We start from the raw sequence: 20605 nt of genomic DNA, 5'->3' as shown, positions 1-20605 counted from the left end.
GACAGTCTAGCGGCAATGTGTGCTTCACGTTCGGCTGTGGCAGGATTACTGTGAAGATCGTAGATTATACTGCGAGGAATGGAATTCGTCGATTTACTCCGACTCAGAGGGCGCGATTGCCTTTTGGAGCTGTCCCAGCGAAACATCGCCAACGACGAAGGTGCAGAGTACATATCAAAAGAAGTGAATGAGAGTTGGATGTACTAACTGTTGTCGTTTGCCTGCCGCCGACAGGCTAAAAGTGATGATGATGTAGATGGATGTGAGAGCCAGCCAAAAAAGAGCACATGGTGGGGTGAACAGACAAGACTGATTGCCATCTGATAAGCTTCCATATGAAAAGGCACACGTCCATTGATTTGAGCATTGAGGGAAGGAACAATAGGCTTGGCAGTATCTCTCCGGTCAAGTACGAGTACACCTTGTGTCTCGGAAGCACTCGCCCAGACGTGACTGCAAATATTAGCCAAGTGCAGCCGCCCAGACATGTACACACAGGGGAGTATAATTGTGGGTTTGTGGTGCTAGTATATGGATTGACTATCTGCAGTAGGCAATCTGTAGCTCGCCAACAATCTTTGCACATCAATCTCGAAAACGATACAGAAACAAAAGCCGAAGACAAAAAAAAAAAACAATCGTTCCCGGGGACCAATTCACATAATGCATCAAATAATGCAATAACCATTACCTAGCTAAACCCGAAGTCTTGTGCAGATATCCCAAATGGGTAATGTTGTACCTCATCCTACATGCAGTGCAGGCGTATATTATTTCTGACCTTAGACAGTCAGGTCTGAGAGGAGCTTCTTCAGTTCCTCGTCAACAACCTGGCGAACTTTGTCGCCGAGGATGGCAGCCTTGGCCTCCAAGTCCTCAAGCTCCTTGGAAACCTGGCCAGAGACGACCTCAACGCCATCAACAACCTTGCCGGAGACAACCTCGTACTCGTTCTTGAGCTCCTCAATCGTGGAAGGGGCACGCTGAACCTTGTAGCCGCCAGCCTCAACGATCTTAGAGAAGTTGCTGCAGCCACCGCCATTCCAGGCAAGCAGGTTGGGAGTGTCGCTGTCAGGGAGACCCTCAAGAGCGCCCTCTGTGGCAACAGAGATGATGCTCTTCTTAAGCTCAGTAGGGGTGATGGGGGCAAGGGCGAATTCAGAGTCACCAGCGGGCTGGAGGGAAAGGTAGTAGGCAAGGAGACCCGCGAGGTGGGGAGAGGCCATCGAGGTACCAGAAATAGTGTTGATGGCATAGGGGGAGCCGATCCAGGTGGACTGGATGCTGACACCAGGGCCAAAGATATCCGTACACTTTCCGTAGTTGGAGAAATAGGCACGGTCATCGCTCATGTCAGAGGCACCGACAGTGAGAGGTTCAGAGGCAGCAGCGGGAGAGTAACGACAGGCATCGGCATTGTCGTTGCCAGCAGCAACAGCAAAGTGGACACCAGCGCGGACGGCAGCGTTGACAGCAGCGTCGAGAGTAGAGGTCTTGCCACCACCCAGAGACATGTTGGCAACAGAGCCCTTGAAGCCCTTGCGCTTGCCGGCCTTGGCGAGCTTGACCTGAGCCTGGTGAGACTCGGCAGCGAACTCGACACCTTTGACAACGTCGGCCATCGTACCGGAACCGCTGGAACGAAGGACCTTGACGGCGTAGACATTGGCTTTCTTGGCAACACCGTACTTCTTGCCAGCAATAGTACCGGAGCAGTGAGTGCCGTGGCCGTTGCCGTCCTCGTCAGGATCACCTTCAGGGATGGTAGCACCCCACTTGGCACGGCCCTCAAAGTCGACGTGGTCGACGTTAGTCCCTGTGTCGATGACGTAGGCATCAACACCCTCGCCAGCGCTATCAGTGTACAGGTACTTGTTGAATGTGCTGAAGCCAAGGGTGTCACGGTGAGAGACACGGGCAAGGCCCCAGGGCGCCTGCTTCTCAACGTCGCCATCGCACTTGTCTTCAGTCACGAGGTCATGTTGATTGACGGGTAGCATGGTGTGGACCATGGTGTCATGCTCGATGTACTCGACCTGACAAGACAGACATTAGGACCAGTGTTTATTTCTGGCACGTGCAAGGATAGGGTTATCCATCAAACTTACATCGGGGTGGCCACGGATCTTCTCAATGACATCAGGGTGGAAGTGGCCGGCATAGCCCTTGAACTCGCCGATGGAAAAGGTGTGCTTCATGCCGTGGAAGACCTTTCCAAGGAGGGAGTCCTCGCCACGCTTGCGGAGCTCGAGAAACTGGTCCTCGGCTTCGCTGTGAACGGACTGAATCCACGAGTGATGGGTAGCGGCAGCCGACTCATCAACATGGTCCTTGAACTTGATGATGTACGAGTCGGGGATATTCTCGGAATCGATGGAGCTCAGGATGGGAGCAGCATCGCTGTGGATGGTCCCTGTGCTGAAGGAGGCTGCCTGGGCCAGGGCAACCAAGGCGAGGGTGGCGACACTCCGCATGATGGCTGGCTGTGAGTCGGTCGTCTACCAGAGACGGCCTAAGATAGAGAGAAGAAGATGGAGACGAAGACGAAACAAAATGGACAATAAGGGAGATGGATTTGATGGGGGAAAATGAATAAAGGGAAAGATGAAGAGGGATAGAGGGTTGAAAGAAAACAGAGTTGGGGAGGGCGGAAGGCAGGAGAAGTAAGTAGGTTTCGTTGGGTAGGCAGGTACGATGACGAGACTGGACGGGGTGATAACGGAGCAACGAGAGAAGCGAGCACGCACTGACGCATCCAGTCATGCGTCAGCCGAGTGATAACATGGTATGGGTCCATCATGGCCACTTTAGGTTTAGAGTGGGGCGTAATGGTCCAATCCCATGACTCGACTGATACCAAGCCGCGGCGATAACGGGGGAGCTCCAAGACGAAGTGCAGACAAGAGACGCAAGATGTACACGATGTACAGTTACATGGCCTAAGACCTAAGGCAGCTACTAAGTCCACTCAGACACCCTGATGCCTTTTTCTTCCGCTGGTCCTCTTCCTTGTTCCTGCGTCGCGCTGCCCTGGCTGCCCTGAACTGCCGCCTATGTTGTATTACGAGTAATACTCGTACTCGTACTGTCCCCATCCCTACCGGTCCCCATGGGCCCGGGATCAGCGGCTTGCTCGTCAGCTCCTCCCCCAACAGATGGCGGTGTCGTCCGTGATAAGTCACAGGTCATCCCTGAAAATTGTGCAGTGAACAATGAGAGACGAAACACTGACTTGTCGTTGTCCGATTCTATCCCCCCCCGTTCTGTATGTTTTGTAGCATACTCTACATATTCTTCGTAGTCTATCGGCTCCAGGCGATTCAAGCCCCGTGATGCCATACGGGGTCGTGGAGCAACTGTAGCCCCAAAGTACCGGTACTTAATCCTGCTCATTGTACCAGCACCTTTACGACTACTGCGAATGCGGGGAAAGCTCTAGCAATTGTGAAATTGTAGCCGCCTGACTTTGAACATTGTGGTCACTAGGTCGAATCACGTGTCAGGGCATCGTACTTATCTCACGATTGAGTAACGTAAAGCGGCAGAAGGTCCGTATACCGGCGTGGATGAATGCGCTCATATTTTTGTTCTTGAGACTCATGTAGCATGCCTTATTTGGAACCATGTACGTATCAGCCGGACCTGGTCTGATGTCGTAATAAGAGGGGGGGAGCTAGTGGCTGATGTGGCGTCCACAAAGCAAATGACCCCGTGGCGACGTGGCGGTGCAATTTACATAATATGTATACTACTCACATGAATACCCTATGCTACTACTATCTTACAATACTTGGACAAAATAAACCATAAGCTACTTGTAGAGGGTGACTTTTGTGTTAGTATTCATCGAGTAAAGAATCAAAACTCAAGGCATCTAGCGAGGCTGACACATTGAAGGTAGCGCACTATCTAATATGTCTAACTCGTGACGAATATTACTCGTACGTACGTGCTCTCTCAAGGCGAATGAGGTTAATCCCCGCAGCAGCTACTGCAACTTTGACCATCATTTCACTCCAAGCCCTAATATTCAATTCCATGAAAGCGTCTCATTGTGTATGAATAATAATGCCAAAATAATACCTTTTCAAATCTGTCGTCCGTAGCTTCATCTGTTTAGTGCAACTACAGAAAATATGCGTGTGCTCAAGGTTGGTGTTCTGAGCGGGGCAGAGGCAGCCAAGTCCTCCAAATCCACCGTGAGCTGACACCCAGAACGTCGCAGCCTTGCTAGTAGATTCCTACGATTACGATCACAAACCTGCAAGCCCTTGGCTAGAACGTTTTCTGGCACTCTGCACTGCTTTCCGTTTCCAGTTCTGGTTGGATAACCTCTGGGTGCCTCTTTCCTTTTCTAATCACAGTTTCACGACTCGTTTCGACGCCTTGACGCCCACTTTGCGAATCCTCGACCGCTGCTTCACGACATCACCCATACGCTCGGGACACTCAATATCACCCGCTCTTCTTCGATGCCGGCATCGTTCTATTGCGAACTGGGCCCCTGAAGGGTGTCTGTCTGGGAAAGAGCCGTAGTTAGAGATACACAGAGCTCGAACTCGTAATATTGGAATGAGGCTGTGGACGGAATAGTGTCCCATCACGACTCGGTAGAATATGCCTACCATTATCCCACGCCGCTATCGGTCGGCTACCGCAAGCTCTCATACGACAGCTGTTAAGCCTTCAGAGACCCTCACAATCCGTCTCGAACAACTCGAAAAAGATACCGCCAGACCCTCCGAGAACGGATATCCGGACCCGACCGAGCTTTCCCTGAGCCTCCACGCCCTTGCCGAAGACATTGGGCTTTCCGTCACGCAAGACGACTTCCGCCATGCCCGCGGATTCGAACGGATACTTAACGTTTTGCGAGCCTTTTCAGGCTACTACAATCCCGATAAGCGTTCAGCCTCAGAGACCCTGTCCTTGCTCAAGCTCCTCAAGGAGGCCCTCGCTATCCTATCATCTGCTCTACGCGACCACTCCGGAAATAGACGCTTCTTTAAATACAAAGTGGATGGCGGGGGATGGGAGTCTTTGGAGCAAGTTATTGCTAGCATAGGCCTCGGAGGAACAGAGCCCGACTCCTGGGCTACATGCCACCTGTTTGGCCTGCTCTTATCATTTTGTCTTGACGACGAGAGCATAGATCTTTTATGCCAGTCCATCGCCAAGACCCTTCGCCCGGATATCGACTACCCGACACAAGATGCAATTGTGGAGGAGGGGGAAGAGCAGTGGGACCTCTTGCTCTCACGGTCTGCCTACCAGGTCGGCCCTAGTGTCCGAGAGTTGGTTAATGACAGGACCGTCGTCCGTCATCCTGAAATCCTTCGGGCTGTTGTGAGCTTCTGGTCTGCTCTCCCAAGAGAAGCTGGTGCAGAACCGACACCTGGGTCGTTGGTTCTTCTCGAAACATTACTTGCGGCTGCTTCGAAATCCACGCACAACCAAGTAGCTGTGCACTCGACCGGTGTGCTCTCACAATTCATCCGTGCTGTTTTCGAGCCCGACCAGGTGTTGACCCCTATGGAACGCGAGAAGGCTCTCGAAGTCTGCAAGCTCCTTATGGAGCTGGGGGTCAACCAGCCATCTGACACCCAGTTCCTACTTACGGCTCCTGGTCAAGAGGCTTCAGAATTCTGCCTGGACATGACATCAAGGCACTCTGGACCCCCATTTTTCCAGTTTGACCTATCACTCCATGGCTACTGTTCGCTTGAACTGCCAAGCCTTGGTCGAACATTTCCGCCACAGACTACGCCTGGTTATACTTTTGCAGCTTGGATTCGTGTGGATAATTATGATCCGTCTACGCATACGACCCTATTTGGGGTCTTTGATGTCACGCAGACGTGCTTCCTACTCATGTATCTTGAGAAGGACACGCGGAATTTCATCCTACAAACATCGGTGTCATCCAATCGACCGAGTGTGAGATTCAAGGCCATAGCCTTTGAGGAAAAGAAGTGGTACCATGTTGCCATTGTACATCGTCGACCCAAGGCCCTGTCCTCCAGCAAGGCTGCTCTCTATGTCAACGGCGAGTTTACAGAACAGATCCGTTGCAACTACCCGCAGATGCCGCCTCTTTCCACCGTGAACAAGGAGAGCTTTGCCTCGTTCAATTCCACCAACAACAAGACAAATCCTGTGCAGGCATTTGTAGGGACGCCCCGTGACTTGTCCAACAAGATTGGACCAGCCAAGATCTTCTCTCGCTGGTCGCTGGCTTCCCTCCATCTCTTCGAAGACGTTCTCAGCGATGACTATCTGGCAGTACAATGTGGCCTTGGGCCGCGTTACCAAGGGAACTTCCAAGACAGCCTGGGAGGCTTTCAGACGTACGATGCATCGGCTGCTCTTGGCCTCCGCAACGAATTCATCCACTCAGGAGCAAACGACCATTCGGATATCCTCAAAGCCGTTCGTGATAAGGCAAGCACACTGCTTCCGGAGTCCAAGATCCTCCTCAGTATTCTCCCGACCGCCACATTTCCAGATGATGTACACTTCCTAAATACTGGCCTTCTCCGTTCACTGCCCCGGCCAGCGGCACGCAGCCTCTTCCGTACATCCAATCAGGAAGGGGCCCCGTTGGCTATTAACGGCGCCGTATCTTGCATCTCAGACGCCCTTTTCAAGGCCCAAGGAATTGCATCGTTTCGGGGAGGTCCCGTAGCTACAGTTCCTTCCTACATGGACGAGAATTTGTGGCGATTGGCTGGCTTTACGCCTTTGGCTCTGAAGCTCCTTGAAAGAGCCTCCACCGTGGAAGAGACTACACGATCATTGGAGATGCTGATTCGGTGTATCTCTAACAGTTGGAGGAACAGCGAAGCTATGGAAAGGGACAATGGCTACGGAATCATGGGCATGATCTTACGATTTAAACTTGGATACGGTGGCTCGTCCATCACTGACCCGCCAGTGGCCCGCCTGCAAATACCCACAGACGAGAGGGACAGCCTTGCCTTCCAGACTCTCAGCCTCATTCTGGGATTTGTAGGGTACAGTCATGAGTCGCCTATTGAATCATTCATTGTCAACCCCTTGGCCTACCGTATCTTGTTGATTGATCTAGATATTTGGCGCAAGTCGGCCCCCCGGATACAGGAGCTCTATTATAAGCAATTCGTCACATTTGCCGTCTCCAGCAAATTCCACGAGTTCAACCGTAGGAGGTTGATCCGGATGCGGATCGTGAAGAGGCTTTTGGATGCTGTCAAGGGAGAGGCCATCGCTGAGGAGACCATGCCACACTTTCTGGGTGCCTTTGACGTCCTGGTCAAGTCTAATTTGAGCCAAGAAGTTATGAGGTCTCTGGCGCTGTTTATCACTCATGCATTTCACTCCCCCCCCACGTCCCTTTCACGCACACCGAAGCCCTCGTCCAGCAGTTCACGTCCAAGTACTGCGACCACTCTCCGAGGAGCAAACACGGACCTCGTTTTGGCATCAAATGGACCCAGCAATTTCAAGTATCTCCCCAAGAAAACTCTGGGGACGAAGATACTAGTTATGTACTCTGACATTCTATGTGAAAAGGGCAACCTGAGCCACATAAAGAAGTTTGCCAGGACGGTCACAAATAAGGTAAGACACTCTCCGAAATGTAAATTCCTCCACAAGTGATTCTGATATTTTCATAGTGGCTTCTATACCTCTTGGCCGAGGACGACATCGAGATTGTTGTGCACGGTTGCAAGATCCTCGCCCGGTTGCTTGTTGCGCACGGCAGCACCTACACCGCCAAGTTTGCAAATAAATCGGGCGGATTCATCATCATGGCTAATCGGCTAAGGAAGTTTTGGGATGTGCCCACCTTGTGGCCGATCTGCTTGAGTATCCTTTTCGGATATGATGTTTCAGAGTTCGACTTCGGCCGCAATTTTGATCTTTCCAGCCTGGTCAATACCTTTGGTGAACGCAAGGTTGTTTATCCAGATTCCTTGCAAATAGTCACGTCTATGTTTCAGCATGGATTCAAAGAAGTCATGCGATATCAGGAGGATGCCGACTCACCAGCAAAACGAACATTCCCAAAAGAGGACTCATTGAATCCCGCATTATTGCACACAGGTGGCCGCCCCCGAGCTAGGTCTATGGATCTCGCCGAGACCATTGAGAATCGCTGTAAGTATTGGTTAACGCGTCGATACTGCAAAGTTGCCACCCACTAATTACCCAAAAAAAGCATCTTTCTCGGGGCCAAAAGAGAGAGTCCTTGATAACACCTCCAATCTGCATACTATGATCAAGTTCTTCATGGACCTTCACTCCAGATCTGCAGACTTCAGAGATTTCGCATTATCATCCGATTGGATTCGCCTGCTGCTAGTGGCTATCTATCCAGCCGTGGTTAGTGTAGACGCGGTGACCCCGGATGTTGAGCTTAACTCGGGTAGCTCTCCCTTGACCTTTGGAGGAAGCGATGTGATCATTCGTTCTATGGGAGGCGGGAGTGCCCCAACCCCCATTGTGCGAGCAAGCGTTGTCAACGCCGCGGCTTCCCCCCAATCCACGCCCCCCAAAGGAACGCCCCTACGTCGGGCATCGTCGTTTGTCCTTTTGACCGCTCAGCAGCAAACGCACAGTTCGAACTCGGACTTCTCTTCTGTACGGCCCAGCCCGCCTACGGCACCTATAGATCTGTCGGCCAACAAGTCCAACGCTCTTTTTGAAGGTTTCATGAAGCTCATCGCCAAGGTCTTTATGGATCAACTATTTGTACGCAAAGAATTCCCTGGATTCAGTCTATTTCTCAAAGTACCGCCTGGATTTCAGGAGCACCATGCATATTTTGAGTCCTTTATTCTTCGCAGGATAATGGCTCAAGTATCTGAGTACATCAAGCAATCTGACAAGGCTGTATGCGAGCCCCGAATACTCACAAATCTCGCAAGGCTGTCTCTGCATCTTACAGAAGCAGTATTCGAGGGCTGGTTTTTGAATGGGGACGAAGACGTCATGGAATTCAACGGAATGCTACTTGAATTCTTGGATCGTCCTGATATCGAGCGTCTCAAGAGTGTCAGGTTGTGCAGTCAAGCAGTGTCCACAATACGCAGTTGTTTCATCCGAATCATACTTCTCAAGTTGTCAGACTTGGATGGTGCACAGACGTCAGAGGTCGAGGCTAAGAAGTTCATGGACAATCTCGCTTACTGGCAAATGTCCATACTGACCTGCTTCAATTCCGAAGATGACTACTTGAAGCTGTTCTGGTACCAGCTCTACGTCAAGCTTGTCGACAATAAGCCGTCTGTACGATCTGCAGCTGTCAATTTTATGCGCGTCATCCTCGTCCAGAAGCCGGCCGAAGGCCTCTCTTTGGTCCGCTCAGTCGTTTCACCAGACCAGAGGAGTCTCATCAGAGACTTTGAGAAATTGACGGAGATGGACGACGATACATTCGTTGATTGGGTTGATAAACACCGGCCTGCTCTCGACACGCTGTTCTTAGGCGGCATGACAAAGACATGGGAAGAATTTGTTGAAACTGAAAACCACAAGACATTGGGATCAGCTAAGTCGCAATTGCCCAAGCGGAAAGAGATCCTAAAAATGTGGCTTTCGGAAAGCGAAACAGCGGAAAAAACCCTTGTCAACCATGAAATTGGTAACAGCGCGTGGATGAAGAGCATCTACACCTCGGAACATTTCAAATACCAGCGTCTTGTTCAAGACCAGCAAGACGACTTAGCTTTCCTCATTCCAGCTTGGAGAAAGATGGAGAGGGATCTTCGGAGACCTGGTGCCGTCTTTAGCGAGCCGACCCCTGCGAAATGGAAGCTTGATCGCACAGAGGGGCGTAACAGGATGAGGCTTAGACTCCTGCCCGATTACTCTCCGAAGGAGGGAAATCGGCCATCTCGGAGGGAGGGCAGCAGTAACGCACTGCATCCAAGTGCGGCAGGTCGCTCTGCCCCATCAATGTCTCCTGCGGCACCGGCATCCCCTAAGAAGGCAACACTTTCTGGGTCACCGGAGAAGTGTGACGATGGCAGCTTGCAGAGCGCCGGCCAAAGTGACGGAGACCAGAATGCGTCGGAGTTTATCCCCGAAGACGATTTTGAAATGGTCGATGATCCGAATGAACCCAATGACGAGGAGAGTTTCGAAGACAAGAATCGAAAGGTTATGCGTCGGCTGGAGCACGGCGACCAAGTGCAGGCGGCTTACAATGTGTCGCGCATCACTGGCTTAGAGGCATGCGAAGGAATCCTTATCGTAGGCAAGGACGCCCTCTACATCATGGACAATGTATTCCAGTGCGCCAATGGGGACATTGTCAATGTGTGGCAAGCACCACCCGAGGAAAGGGACCCATTCATTCAGATTGTCACTGGCGCCAAAACAATGGAGAAACGGCAAAATGCTGGTGGCCGAGAGCAAGAATCGAGGCACTGGCGATGGCAAGACGTAATCAGCATCTCCAAGCGTCGGTTCCTCTTCCGTGACGTTGCCATCGAGGTATTCTTCACGGATGGACGGAGCTATCTTCTGACCCAGATAAATTCCAACGCCAGAAATGAGCTCTTCTCCAAGATGATGGCTAAGGCACCGCATACTAGCACTGCCAGTGCACTGCCAAACCCTGAGGATGCATGGCGTCTGGAGGTGCTCAAGGTTGTGGACGAGGCACCACAAGGCATTGGATCTAAGCTTGGTACGCTGTTCAACAGTGCCCCTTGGACGCCAATTATGAAGCGCTGGCAGCGCGGTGAGGTGTCCAATTTCCACTACCTCATGATGGTCAACACCTTGGCCGGCAGAACGTTCAACGACCTCACGCAATACCCAGTCTTTCCCTGGATCATTGCCGATTACACGAGTGAGGATTTGGATCTGGATGACCCAGCAACATTCCGCGATCTGTCCAGACCCATGGGTGCTCAGACCCAAGGCCGTGTGCCCGGCTACATTGAGACGTACAGTGCACTGCAGGATATAGGCCAGGACCCGTTTCATTACGGTACACATTACTCGTCGGCTATGATTGTCTCGTCATACCTCATTCGACTGCCGCCATTTGTACATTCGTACCTACTGGTACAAGGCGACAAGTTCGACCACGCAGATCGACTGTTCCAGTCTATTCCTCAAGCGTGGGACTCGGCATCTCGCAAGAACAGAGCTGATGTCCGCGAACTGACGCCAGAGTTCTTTTGCCTGCCAGAATTTCTGACCAATATCAATGACTACGACTTTGGCGAACGGCAGAGCACGGGAATCAAGGTGAACAATGTCGAGCTTCCACTCTGGGCAAAGGGTGACCCCAAGATCTTCATCGCCAAGCACCGCGAGGCGCTCGAAAGCCCATACGTTAGCGAGAACCTCCACCACTGGATCGACTTGGTGTTTGGGTACAAGCAGCAAGGAGAAGCTGCTGTGGAAAGCCTCAACGTCTTTCATCACCTGTCGTATGCCGGGGCAAGCGACCTAGACGGCATCAAAGACGCCAACGAGAGGGCCATCAAGGCTGGTGTTATCCACAACTTTGGACAGACGCCTCACCAGGTATTCCCCAAGGCTCATCCGGCGAGGGAGAGTGTGCGATGTCCCGTCCGAAGGTTGGACACGTCGGTCTTTTCACTCCGTTGCCAGCCCAATCCACTCGTTGGTGCGTTGCCCCCCTCCATGCGTGGAGCTGTTAGTGGAGAGAAAGCTAACCACCTGTTTACAGAGAGTCGAGAGAGAGTGGCATCGTTGCTTTACGCCCCCAAGATTGATCGTCTCCTTTGTGCATCGCCACTTCGCCTCCACTTCCCTCCCTATGACAAGTACATGGAGTGGGGATACGCCGACCACAGCATCCGCTTCTTCTATGGGGACAACCGCAAGCTCGCCGGTGTTTTCGAGAACCTCCACATTGGACAGATATCCTGTGCCGTTTTTGCCGATTCCAAAACTCTCATCACGGCCGGCGAAGACTGCGTCATCTCGGTTTTTATGGTACAAACTTCACCTAATAAGTCAGTCGAAGTGACACCCAAAGCGAGCCTGTTTGGGCACAAGACACCGGTGACGACGATTGCCGTGAGCAAGGCATTTAGCACCTTTGTGACCGTCTCTCTTGATGGGCAGGCATTGGTATGGGACATGAACCAGCTGGGTCTTATTCGCAAGCTGCCTCTGGTCCGGCCTGTGGAGGACGCTAAGATCAATAATGTCACGGGCGAGATTCTCTTGTGCTCCGGTCCGAACATCTTGTTGTACAGCCTCAACGGGTCACTGATCTGCGATGTCAACGTCTGCAATGATGCGGACGACTATGTCCACTGCTGTGCTTTTTATGAAGGCGCAGCTGATGAGTGGCTCGAAGATCAGCTCATTTTTACCGGGCACCGCAAGGGCCGGGTCAATGTTTGGAGGAAGGGCATCCAGGGCAATAAGTGGACATTAGACTTCCTGAGGAGTCTTGACCATGTCGACAATAAAGAGAACAAGCCTGGTAACACGGAGGCGGGCATTACGTGCATCACTCCCATGCCTACGTGTGTTTACACTGGCGATGACAATGGCCGTGTAGTGAGTCTTATTCCACGAAACAAAGGACTTTTAGTCCATAACGATGTATTTGCTGACGATAACTGCAGTATGAATGGACCTTTTCTGGTCGCGACAGGTAGGCATCTCCTCCGCGAGGACAAGCGAGAGCAAGCGTATGCGGCGAAGACAGCCCGAGAAGATGGGAATACGTAAGAGAATAGTGCGATCCGGCGGCAGTTTTGATTATTATCGATGTGTGTTCCGCTTCGTTGTTACATAGCTGGTACTTGTTAGTATACATACATTCGAAACCGTTATCTAGTTGCCCATCGAGCTGGTTCAAGTAAACATATGTAAGAGGCGTTCGAAATTGACGGCATCAAGCAGAAGACGAACAAAAAAGGAGAAAAAAAGAAACTTCATGCTGTAGTCTTAACCAGGGACGTTTGCAATCCACGGTCGTAATAATGGCTGGCCTGCGTGCCTAAACGCTCAAAATATGTACAAGTGTCTGCTTTATCGCAATATTTCCCCTCCTGTAGCAGACAACGAAAATAGAGGAAAGCAAAACCTGAGCCAATCCCGCTTCTGTTGTATTCCATTATTCGTCGTCGTAGCCAGTGAGCTGTTTCCTCGGTCCGTTGGGTACTAGTCGGCAACAGTTAGCATTCAGGCAACAGTGTCGATAAATAACCCTTATGATTGGGAGGTGTTTCCCATCTTGGACGAGGCTGAATCGTACCGGGATAGGTTGAAGGTACAGGAGGAGCATCGATGTCGCCGAGACGGTAGCGGATGGGGCGGACAATGGGGATCATGGCGGGACCAGCGAAGCCGATGACAACGGACCAGAAGAGGGCAGGCTTCTCGCGGGCAGCCCAGCTGCAGTAGCGAAAGGGCGTGGACCAAAAATGAGGAGCGGCGGTGGACATGGTGGGCTAGGTTCCGAGAGTAAAGGGAAAGTACTATGCGTCGGTTAGGGTATCTTCAATTGCTGTGGAGGTGGAGGAGGAGGGCGATGATGGGGTGGTTCCCTTGAAGTCTGGGGTCCGGGGTGGGCAAAGTGACGAGGGCGATGAGCAAATCAACGAATCAATGGCGCTGAATTGCAAAGGTACCGGAAAAGTAATTAATCCGAAGGCCACGCCATCACACCGGGAAAGAGCAGAAACGAGCCAGTAGCTGCTGCCACTAACACCCCACTGTACCCGCAGTAGCGCCCACTGTAAAAACCACTGTAACAGTGTCTCGTTCAGTACAGGACCCTCAGGCTACGTATGCCATTCAGTTATTCGTACATTGTTCGTTAGAGCTCTAGTCTATGGTGAGGCAGCTTCCAGCAACTTCACGACACAACAACGCCCAGTTGACGTTCCCACTCGCACCCCACAGCTCCAGCTCTGAACGACGCGCAGTTCAAGTAGAGCATGATGCGGTACTTTCTGAGCGCTGTCGTGCTTCTTTTTGCGGCAATTGTGTCGGCCGTTAGCACCACGGGCAGCCGGCTGCTGGTGGTGGCTGACGATGCCGCTGACAAGGATGCATACAGCAACTTTTTTGGCGACCTGGAGGGTGAGTCGGTTCTGGTTTATGGATGCGCCAGGCGCGGATTAATATGCTGACTGGATTCTGTTGTAGCTCGCGGATTCGACATTAGCTACGAGACGCCCAAGAGCGAGGGCCTGTCCCTCTTTCGCCTTGGAGAGAGGACATATGACCACATTGTCTTTCTGCCCACCAGCGTCAAGGGTGCGTTGCCTGAATGCTCAGAACGGCACAGAGTCGGTGACGGATTCTAACTTATTTTGCAGCCCTCGGCCCGAAGCTAACCCCCAACATCCTCATCGACTTTGTCAACGCCGACGGCAATATCCTGGTGGCGCAGTCGTCCGCGCATGCCTCGTCGACGTCCATTGCTCACTTCCTCAGCGAGGTCGGCATCAGCCTTCCGACTGAGCGCACGGGTCTGGTTGTCGACCACTTCAACTACGACAGCGTCTCCGCCGCCGAGACTCACGATGTTCTCGTCCTCGATGCTCCCACCCCTGTCCGCGCTGATATCGCCCCCTTCTTCTCTCTCGGAAACGATGCCGTGCTGGCCCTGCCGCATACCGTTGGCCACACCCTCAGCGCCAGCCAGCTCCTGACACCCATCCTGCGTGCCCCCGACACAGCCTATAGCTACAATCCCAAGGAGCAGGTCGAGGCTGTCGATCCTGAGGAGCTCTTCGCCGTTGGCCACCAGCTGGTTCTTGTCTCGGCTTTCCAGGCTCGCAACTCTGCCCGCGTGACCGTCATCGGCTCAGCCGAGATGCTGCAGGACAAGTGGTTTGATGCCAAGGTGACCCGCGCCGGCTTCAAAAAGGTTGCTGCCGCCAACAGGGAGTTTGCCAAGAAGCTCGCCGCCTGGACCTTCCAAGAGCTCGGCGTCCTTCGCGTCAACAGCATTGAGCACAGCCTGACAGGCGACAACAAGACGAACCCAGGCATCTATCGTGTCAAGAACGATGTAGTAAGTGAACAGAGGCATTAAATCGTTAGCAATACTAGACTGCATGCGGACTGACATTTTCTACTTCCATAGACCTACAACATCTCAATCTCGGAGTACTCGTGGGATGCTTGGCACCCCTTTACTCTTCCTGAGTCAGATGCCCTGCAGCTTGAGTTCAGTATGCTGTCCCCTTTCCACCGCCTGGACCTCGAGGCTGTCGCCTCAACGGCCGACGCCACCATCTACAGCACCTCATTCACCCTGCCCGACCAGCACGGCATCTTCAACTTCCGTGTCAACTACAAGCGCCCTCTCTTGTCGATCGTGGACGAGAAAAACACCGTGACTGTACGTCACATTGCGCATGATGAGTGGCCCCGTAGCTTTATCATCTCGGGTGCCTGGCCTTGGATCTCTGGCATTGGCGCCACGGTAACGGGCTTCGTCTCTTTCTGCGTCCTCTGGATGTACAGCAGGCCGACCCCTGACAAGAAGACGCAGTAGCTCTTTCTATTTGATTTTATTTGAATAAAAGGAAGGAACAATAAAAGGAAGGAACGAAAAGTAAATGAATGGGGAGGCGTCGTATTGTGTTCTTTGTGCTATCTAGAAGATGCGGTTGGTCGGAGGGACATGAAAGCCTAATGTAGAGAGATCCGAGGTGGGCTCTGGAAGACGTGGTATATTAGCAACAGGCACTTTAGAACGAAAAATGTCAAATCATGAATGAACAATAATACTGCTTCTATGACTGTAAAAGACTCCGTGTTATGAAGAGGGTGTACTGGAGCTTACACACTTGTGTAGGCGCTGTACAGAGCCTATAGGGTGGGTACATGGTGATATGCTTGAGCTTGAATGCCCTCAGATCAGCTCTCTTGTGTTCTCATGGACAACGCGCGCTCCTACAAGGAGGCAGGGCTCCTATGACGCTGCTGCCTGCAAATTTGGCTTTTTGGACCTTCCATCATCACTGGGATGCATCGAGCATATACCACCTACCCTCAGCGTTTCCTTCCACCCCCTAATCTCTTGGCCCATCTGAGTAGGCCTTCCTCCAATATGGCACTCTCCATCTTTCTGGTGCTCCGCCAAAAAAACGCGAAGCCTGCTCCGATTGAAAACTATTATTCTCGTGAAAATCATGAGCTTCACCTCTTGACCAGCAAGTAAGGCTGGTTGAGGCAAAATATGTGCTTCTTTGAGCAGGGGGCTTTGTCGGTCATTGCGGCTATAAACAGGAGTATTGGAGAGTTCCAGTAAGAAAGAGATTGCAGAAAACAGAGTGAGAAGAGGGGACGGAAGAGGTAAACAAAGGGAGTGGGAATGCTCAGATATCTGTTCTTCGTGGTGAAGACGCTCACGTTGCATCCTGGCTCAACCGCACATACCTCCAGGAAGGCCGTGGTTGAGCTTTGAGAAGATGAATCACGCAGCTTTGTATGTACGATGATCATCATGGCACTGAGTAGTGTGGGAAAGGTGTCTGTAAGGTATGGATATAAGGAGAAGGAATGTTTGTTTTCTGCGTGCGTGCGTGCGTGCGTGCGTGCGTGTGTGCGTAAAGGTTCGAGCGAAGGCGAGCTTGTAATGATGAGCAGAGTGGCGGAAGAGTGTGTCCAGAGGATAAATAATGTCTAGACTTATCAGGGCAGATCTTCTAGGGGACAGATAGGAAACGAAATGGAAGTGGACGAAGAAATGACATAGAAATAACTGAGCACTTGCTCATAATGTCTAGAGAGCATTGTTGAATTGCTGGCGGTGTTGTTGTTGAAAGGTCGATCTCTATTTGCACGGAGCTGAGGTGTTCAGTAGAAGAGAGAAAGAAACCAAGGTCAGTCCTCAGCAGACCTGCGCGGGGCGGCAGAATAAGATTGAGGCCCGTAGGCATTTGTAATGTTGGCGAAGGTAAGGTGAAGTTTGGGACGCGTGCCTACCGCGACGAGGTTTTGTGGCGCCTAGTATAAAATTGTGGCTGGTGGGAACCCAACGCCACGCATTACACCGCAAGCCCAACGAGGCTGGATAAAATCTTTGGATGCGACAACATCTGCCAGTGTTCCTTCTCAACAACACAGACCGACCGCCCAAACGAGACCTATTTACTACCTTCATTCTACCGGACAGCTGATAACAACAGTACTTCATAATATCTGGGGGTAAATAAAATCCGGGTTATCAGCAATCGCAAACATGGTACGACGCATCCTGGCATGAGTGGCGAGATGTTCCTGGATGGGTGGCTAACTTTTCCCTTCCTCCTAGGCTCGTAACTCGGAGAAGGCGCAGTCGATGCTGTTTCGCTTCCGCGAAGCACAGGCAGCAGAACTAGGCATCGTCGACGTCGGCCGTTCCCGTCGCCCCCGCCGTATCACGGAGGTGGAGACGGTTCCCGCATGCGAGAAATGGCGTGGGCAGGTGGTCAAGGAGATTTCGCGCAAGATGACTCGGATCCAGGAGTCCGCGCTGAGCAACTTTCAGATCCGTGACCTCAACGACGAGATCAACAAGCTGATGCGGGAGAAGCATATGTGGGAGGTTCAGATACGCAATTTGGGCGGACCGAATTACATGCGAGGCGGGGCCAAGATGTACGACGACCAGGGTCGAGAAATTGTCGGCGGCGGCAAAGGGTACAAATATTTCGGCAGGGCAAAGGATTTGCCTGGTGTCAAGGAGTTATTCGAGGCGGCTACGCGTGCAAAGACGGAGAAGCCTCTCGAGGAGAACAAGGAACTGCGGAGGATTGTCGACGCGGCATACTACGGCTACGGCCCTAATGAGGAAGACGACGAGCTGCTCCAATACGAGGCTGACAAGGAGCATCAGGCGGTCTCGAACCTGCTCGAAACAGGATCCCAGGAGGCTCCCGATGGGTGGATATCACTACCGGGAGATGCGGGAGATGGGAAGGCTTGGGAATTACCGACGCTTGATGAGGTGCAGGAGGAGCTCATCGAGAGAAGAAGACGAAAGTTGCTAGAGCAGATCTGAGAAGCCCAGGCCTGAAGGCTCTTCTCTCGTCCCCCCTCTTACTCTCGTCGAAATTCTTGGTCATTTCGAGTGGGAGCGGCACAATAAGCATTGGGGACAAGAACCCACTCTTTACTGTCAAAAACCTTATGCCCCCTTATATTCCATTTTGGAGTAACGCGTTGGGGGACTTGTTCGCTCATTCTGTCAGCGGTCTTTATATCGCTTAGACTGGGGTATCCCTCGGGGATCACAAGGGCCCCAAGCCCGTCATTACTAGTACGGCGCAACCGGGCCAAGCGAACTTTCCTGGAAAGAAGAAGAATGCCTTGAAGAACGCCGAGACAGATAATGCAGATTCTACTCACCCCTTTTTATGCCGTCTGCCAGTGGCCATATGAGCTGGGGCGTCTATGGAAGACACGGAATACCGCAATGTCTGGTACGAAATCATGGTTTCAAGCAGACCCTGCTATCTGAATATGGGGTTTCTGGGGTTGCCGATCCTAGCCTACTGCGTCTTATGGTATTTTCTTCCCGTATCAGCATATATATTATTATTAGTGAATTTGATGAAGAACAAACCATTCTCAGTCGAGGCGTATACGCCGTAATTCACTATATTTGTTCCACACGTGTTTAGTGGATGACGCCGACGATCGTTTGGCCCAGATGAGAAGGGGAACCAGCAGTGGGAGATGCCTGTGTATCTTGGCATCTCGTCACAGTCTCACAAATGCACCAATTCCAGCAAAGATTTATATTGATAGAATTGATTGTCAACGAGGTGAAACAATGGCAAACATATGTACGCCGTAATACAGCCAGCGTGCGGGTGCATTAAGCGCATCCCGTCTACAGGCGTTATACCTGTGGATCCCGTGACATACAGGTCCGGCGGAACAATCCGCCGGGCACACAGATTCTCACAGGGAGCCTCACCTTCCTGCTACACCATCAATCAAGTTATCCTTCCGTTTTCGGATCAGAACGTAGCATCACATCGTCAGGTGTGAGTTACGAGGTGACCCAGTTAGGAAGAAGCCCGCAGATGCACACCCCCTTAAGGGTATACATGTACCATGCAGGTATTATTACTCGTGCATGATAATAATACGAGCGACTGTTAGTGTCAAGAGTCTACGGACGTGAAAACGATACCATGGCACTCGCCAGTATTGCCACTCGGTAATATGCGGCCGCTTGTCACTCGGATAATCTACTACTAGCGCAGTTTATAAGAGTCCGTCAACCCATCAAGCGGCCGGGCCCCTGAGGCTAGTGATAGCCCACGGCTGTGTAGATTGCAGATCGTCATTCGTAACTGGGTGCTCCGTGCGTCGTTGACTGGTGGTTGGATGCAGACCCAGAGTGGCGACCTACAAGTATCCGTAGAATAGTGGCCCATGGGCTACAGGAGAATGCTAGTCTCTGCAAGGTCGTACATTACTCTGTGCTATCTAAATTACTGTTGTCCATGGCCTGATGCTCTTTCTGGCCCTTGTTCTTCGGTTTCTGGTATAATGGGTCTCTTACGGAGTATTATTAGCCAGCATGGAGGTGGTAGGTTGTAGCTGTACTTGTATGGAGAGTAGTAATAATACTGTCAGAGTAGCAGTAATAATATGACTATGTCTTGGCATCGTGTCCAGTGCACCACTTGCACCAATCAGTGTGCGAGTACATTACTGTTGTTCGTAGAGGGCAGGAATGAACCATCCAAAGGAGTCAAGTGGCTCCTTCCCGCTTAATGTCACCGTCAGCTTTCCATCTCATGGCCAAATAGGAAAGAAGCACCCGTGACCATTTTCGCACTTTCCCTCGTTAACACAATATCACTCTCGTACGAGGAACACTACATACGAGTACTCTAATAGTATTAATCTATACAGATTACTTTGTACAGATCTGTACTCTACTCGTACTATAACTACAGTACATGCGTTGCAGTCTACTGCTCCGTACCTGTACTATATCATAATACTACCGACTACACATCTGGACCTCCTCAAAGGTCAGTGTTATGCTTCTACTCTTGTATACGACACATCTCTTTTTACCACACTCTCTTCATCTCCCTGGCCCTCAAAGTTTTTGGAGGACTGCACTTCTACGTCTATCCAAGGCCGGCAACTCAAAGTCACCAACAACGTCACGTTGCCACTAATACCGCATCCTCCCCCCTGTCGTCAACGCCAACCACTTGCAGCAGCGTGCTTTGCATGCGACGAACCCCTGAACCAAGTTGCAGTTACACCACCATCCTGTGCCTTCGTCATTTCCCCGCCCCTAGTACCTACCTGCGAGTACTCACTTGTACAGGCTACTTCTGTACGGATCCCGTCCGTCGCCTTTTATAATATACAAGGGGGCTTCTCACTTTGTTGAGCACAACTGCTTCTCGACTCTCCTTCACAAAAAAAAGACCTTTCTCGCTGCCTTTTCTCAGCCCCGTACCTATCTGTGCTTGGCCTACTCGAATGCGCCCACTGCAACTACAACTTATATACGAATACTCGTTTAAATACGCGTCGCCCGTTGAATACCAGCAGGAACCGTTTTCCACCGACGACGCTAGGCCACCTCATCCATGGGAGAGCGCGGGGTGGTTTTCCATTCCGACGCCAGTCCCCGGTT

At 51.6% G+C, this 20605-nt stretch overlaps 5 protein-coding genes across 5 annotated transcripts; 3 read left to right on the top strand and 2 right to left on the bottom strand.

Annotated features, from left to right (window-relative positions):
• Window positions 1-782: 782 nt before the first annotated feature.
• GMORB2_7223 (cerevisin) lies at window positions 783-2474 on the bottom strand (the record flags this gene model as incomplete). The annotated part of the gene is made up of 2 exons (XM_035469188.1): window positions 783-2036; window positions 2109-2474. The coding sequence occupies 2 exons, from the start codon at window positions 2472-2474 to the stop codon at window positions 783-785; spliced, it is 1620 nt and encodes a 539-aa protein (XP_035321568.1).
• Window positions 2475-4617: 2143 nt separating this feature from the next.
• On the top strand, window positions 4618-12638 carry GMORB2_7222 (WD repeat and FYVE domain-containing protein 3; the record flags this gene model as incomplete). Its single annotated transcript, XM_035469187.1, has 4 exons — window positions 4618-7599; window positions 7656-8139; window positions 8201-12537; window positions 12606-12638. 4 exons carry the CDS (start codon window positions 4618-4620, stop codon window positions 12636-12638), a joined length of 7836 nt encoding a protein of 2611 aa, XP_035321567.1.
• Window positions 12639-13099: 461 nt separating this feature from the next.
• Window positions 13100-13430, bottom strand: GMORB2_7221 (NADH-ubiquinone oxidoreductase 9.5 kDa subunit; the record flags this gene model as incomplete). The annotated part of the gene is made up of 2 exons (XM_035469186.1): window positions 13100-13146; window positions 13241-13430. 2 exons carry the CDS (start codon window positions 13428-13430, stop codon window positions 13100-13102), a joined length of 237 nt encoding a protein of 78 aa, XP_035321566.1.
• A 498-nt stretch (window positions 13431-13928) lies between these two features.
• Window positions 13929-15496, top strand: GMORB2_7220 (oligosaccharyltransferase complex subunit beta; the record flags this gene model as incomplete). Its single annotated transcript, XM_035469185.1, has 4 exons — window positions 13929-14070; window positions 14137-14247; window positions 14310-15010; window positions 15083-15496. 4 exons carry the CDS (start codon window positions 13929-13931, stop codon window positions 15494-15496), a joined length of 1368 nt encoding a protein of 455 aa, XP_035321565.1.
• A 1692-nt stretch (window positions 15497-17188) lies between these two features.
• On the top strand, window positions 17189-17989 carry GMORB2_7219 (pre-mRNA-splicing factor ISY1; the record flags this gene model as incomplete). Its single annotated transcript, XM_035469184.1, has 2 exons — window positions 17189-17191; window positions 17261-17989. The coding sequence occupies 2 exons, from the start codon at window positions 17189-17191 to the stop codon at window positions 17987-17989; spliced, it is 732 nt and encodes a 243-aa protein (XP_035321564.1).
• Window positions 17990-20605: the final 2616 nt, after the last annotated feature.

The sequence above is a fragment of the Geosmithia morbida genome (assembly GCF_012550715.1).
Source record: "Geosmithia morbida isolate 1262 chromosome Unknown scaffold_7, whole genome shotgun sequence".
NCBI classification, from domain to species: Eukaryota; Fungi; Ascomycota; class Sordariomycetes; order Hypocreales; family Bionectriaceae; genus Geosmithia; species Geosmithia morbida.
The sequence above is the reverse complement of the archived record's forward strand: the minus strand, read 5'-3'. Positions and strand labels throughout refer to the sequence as shown.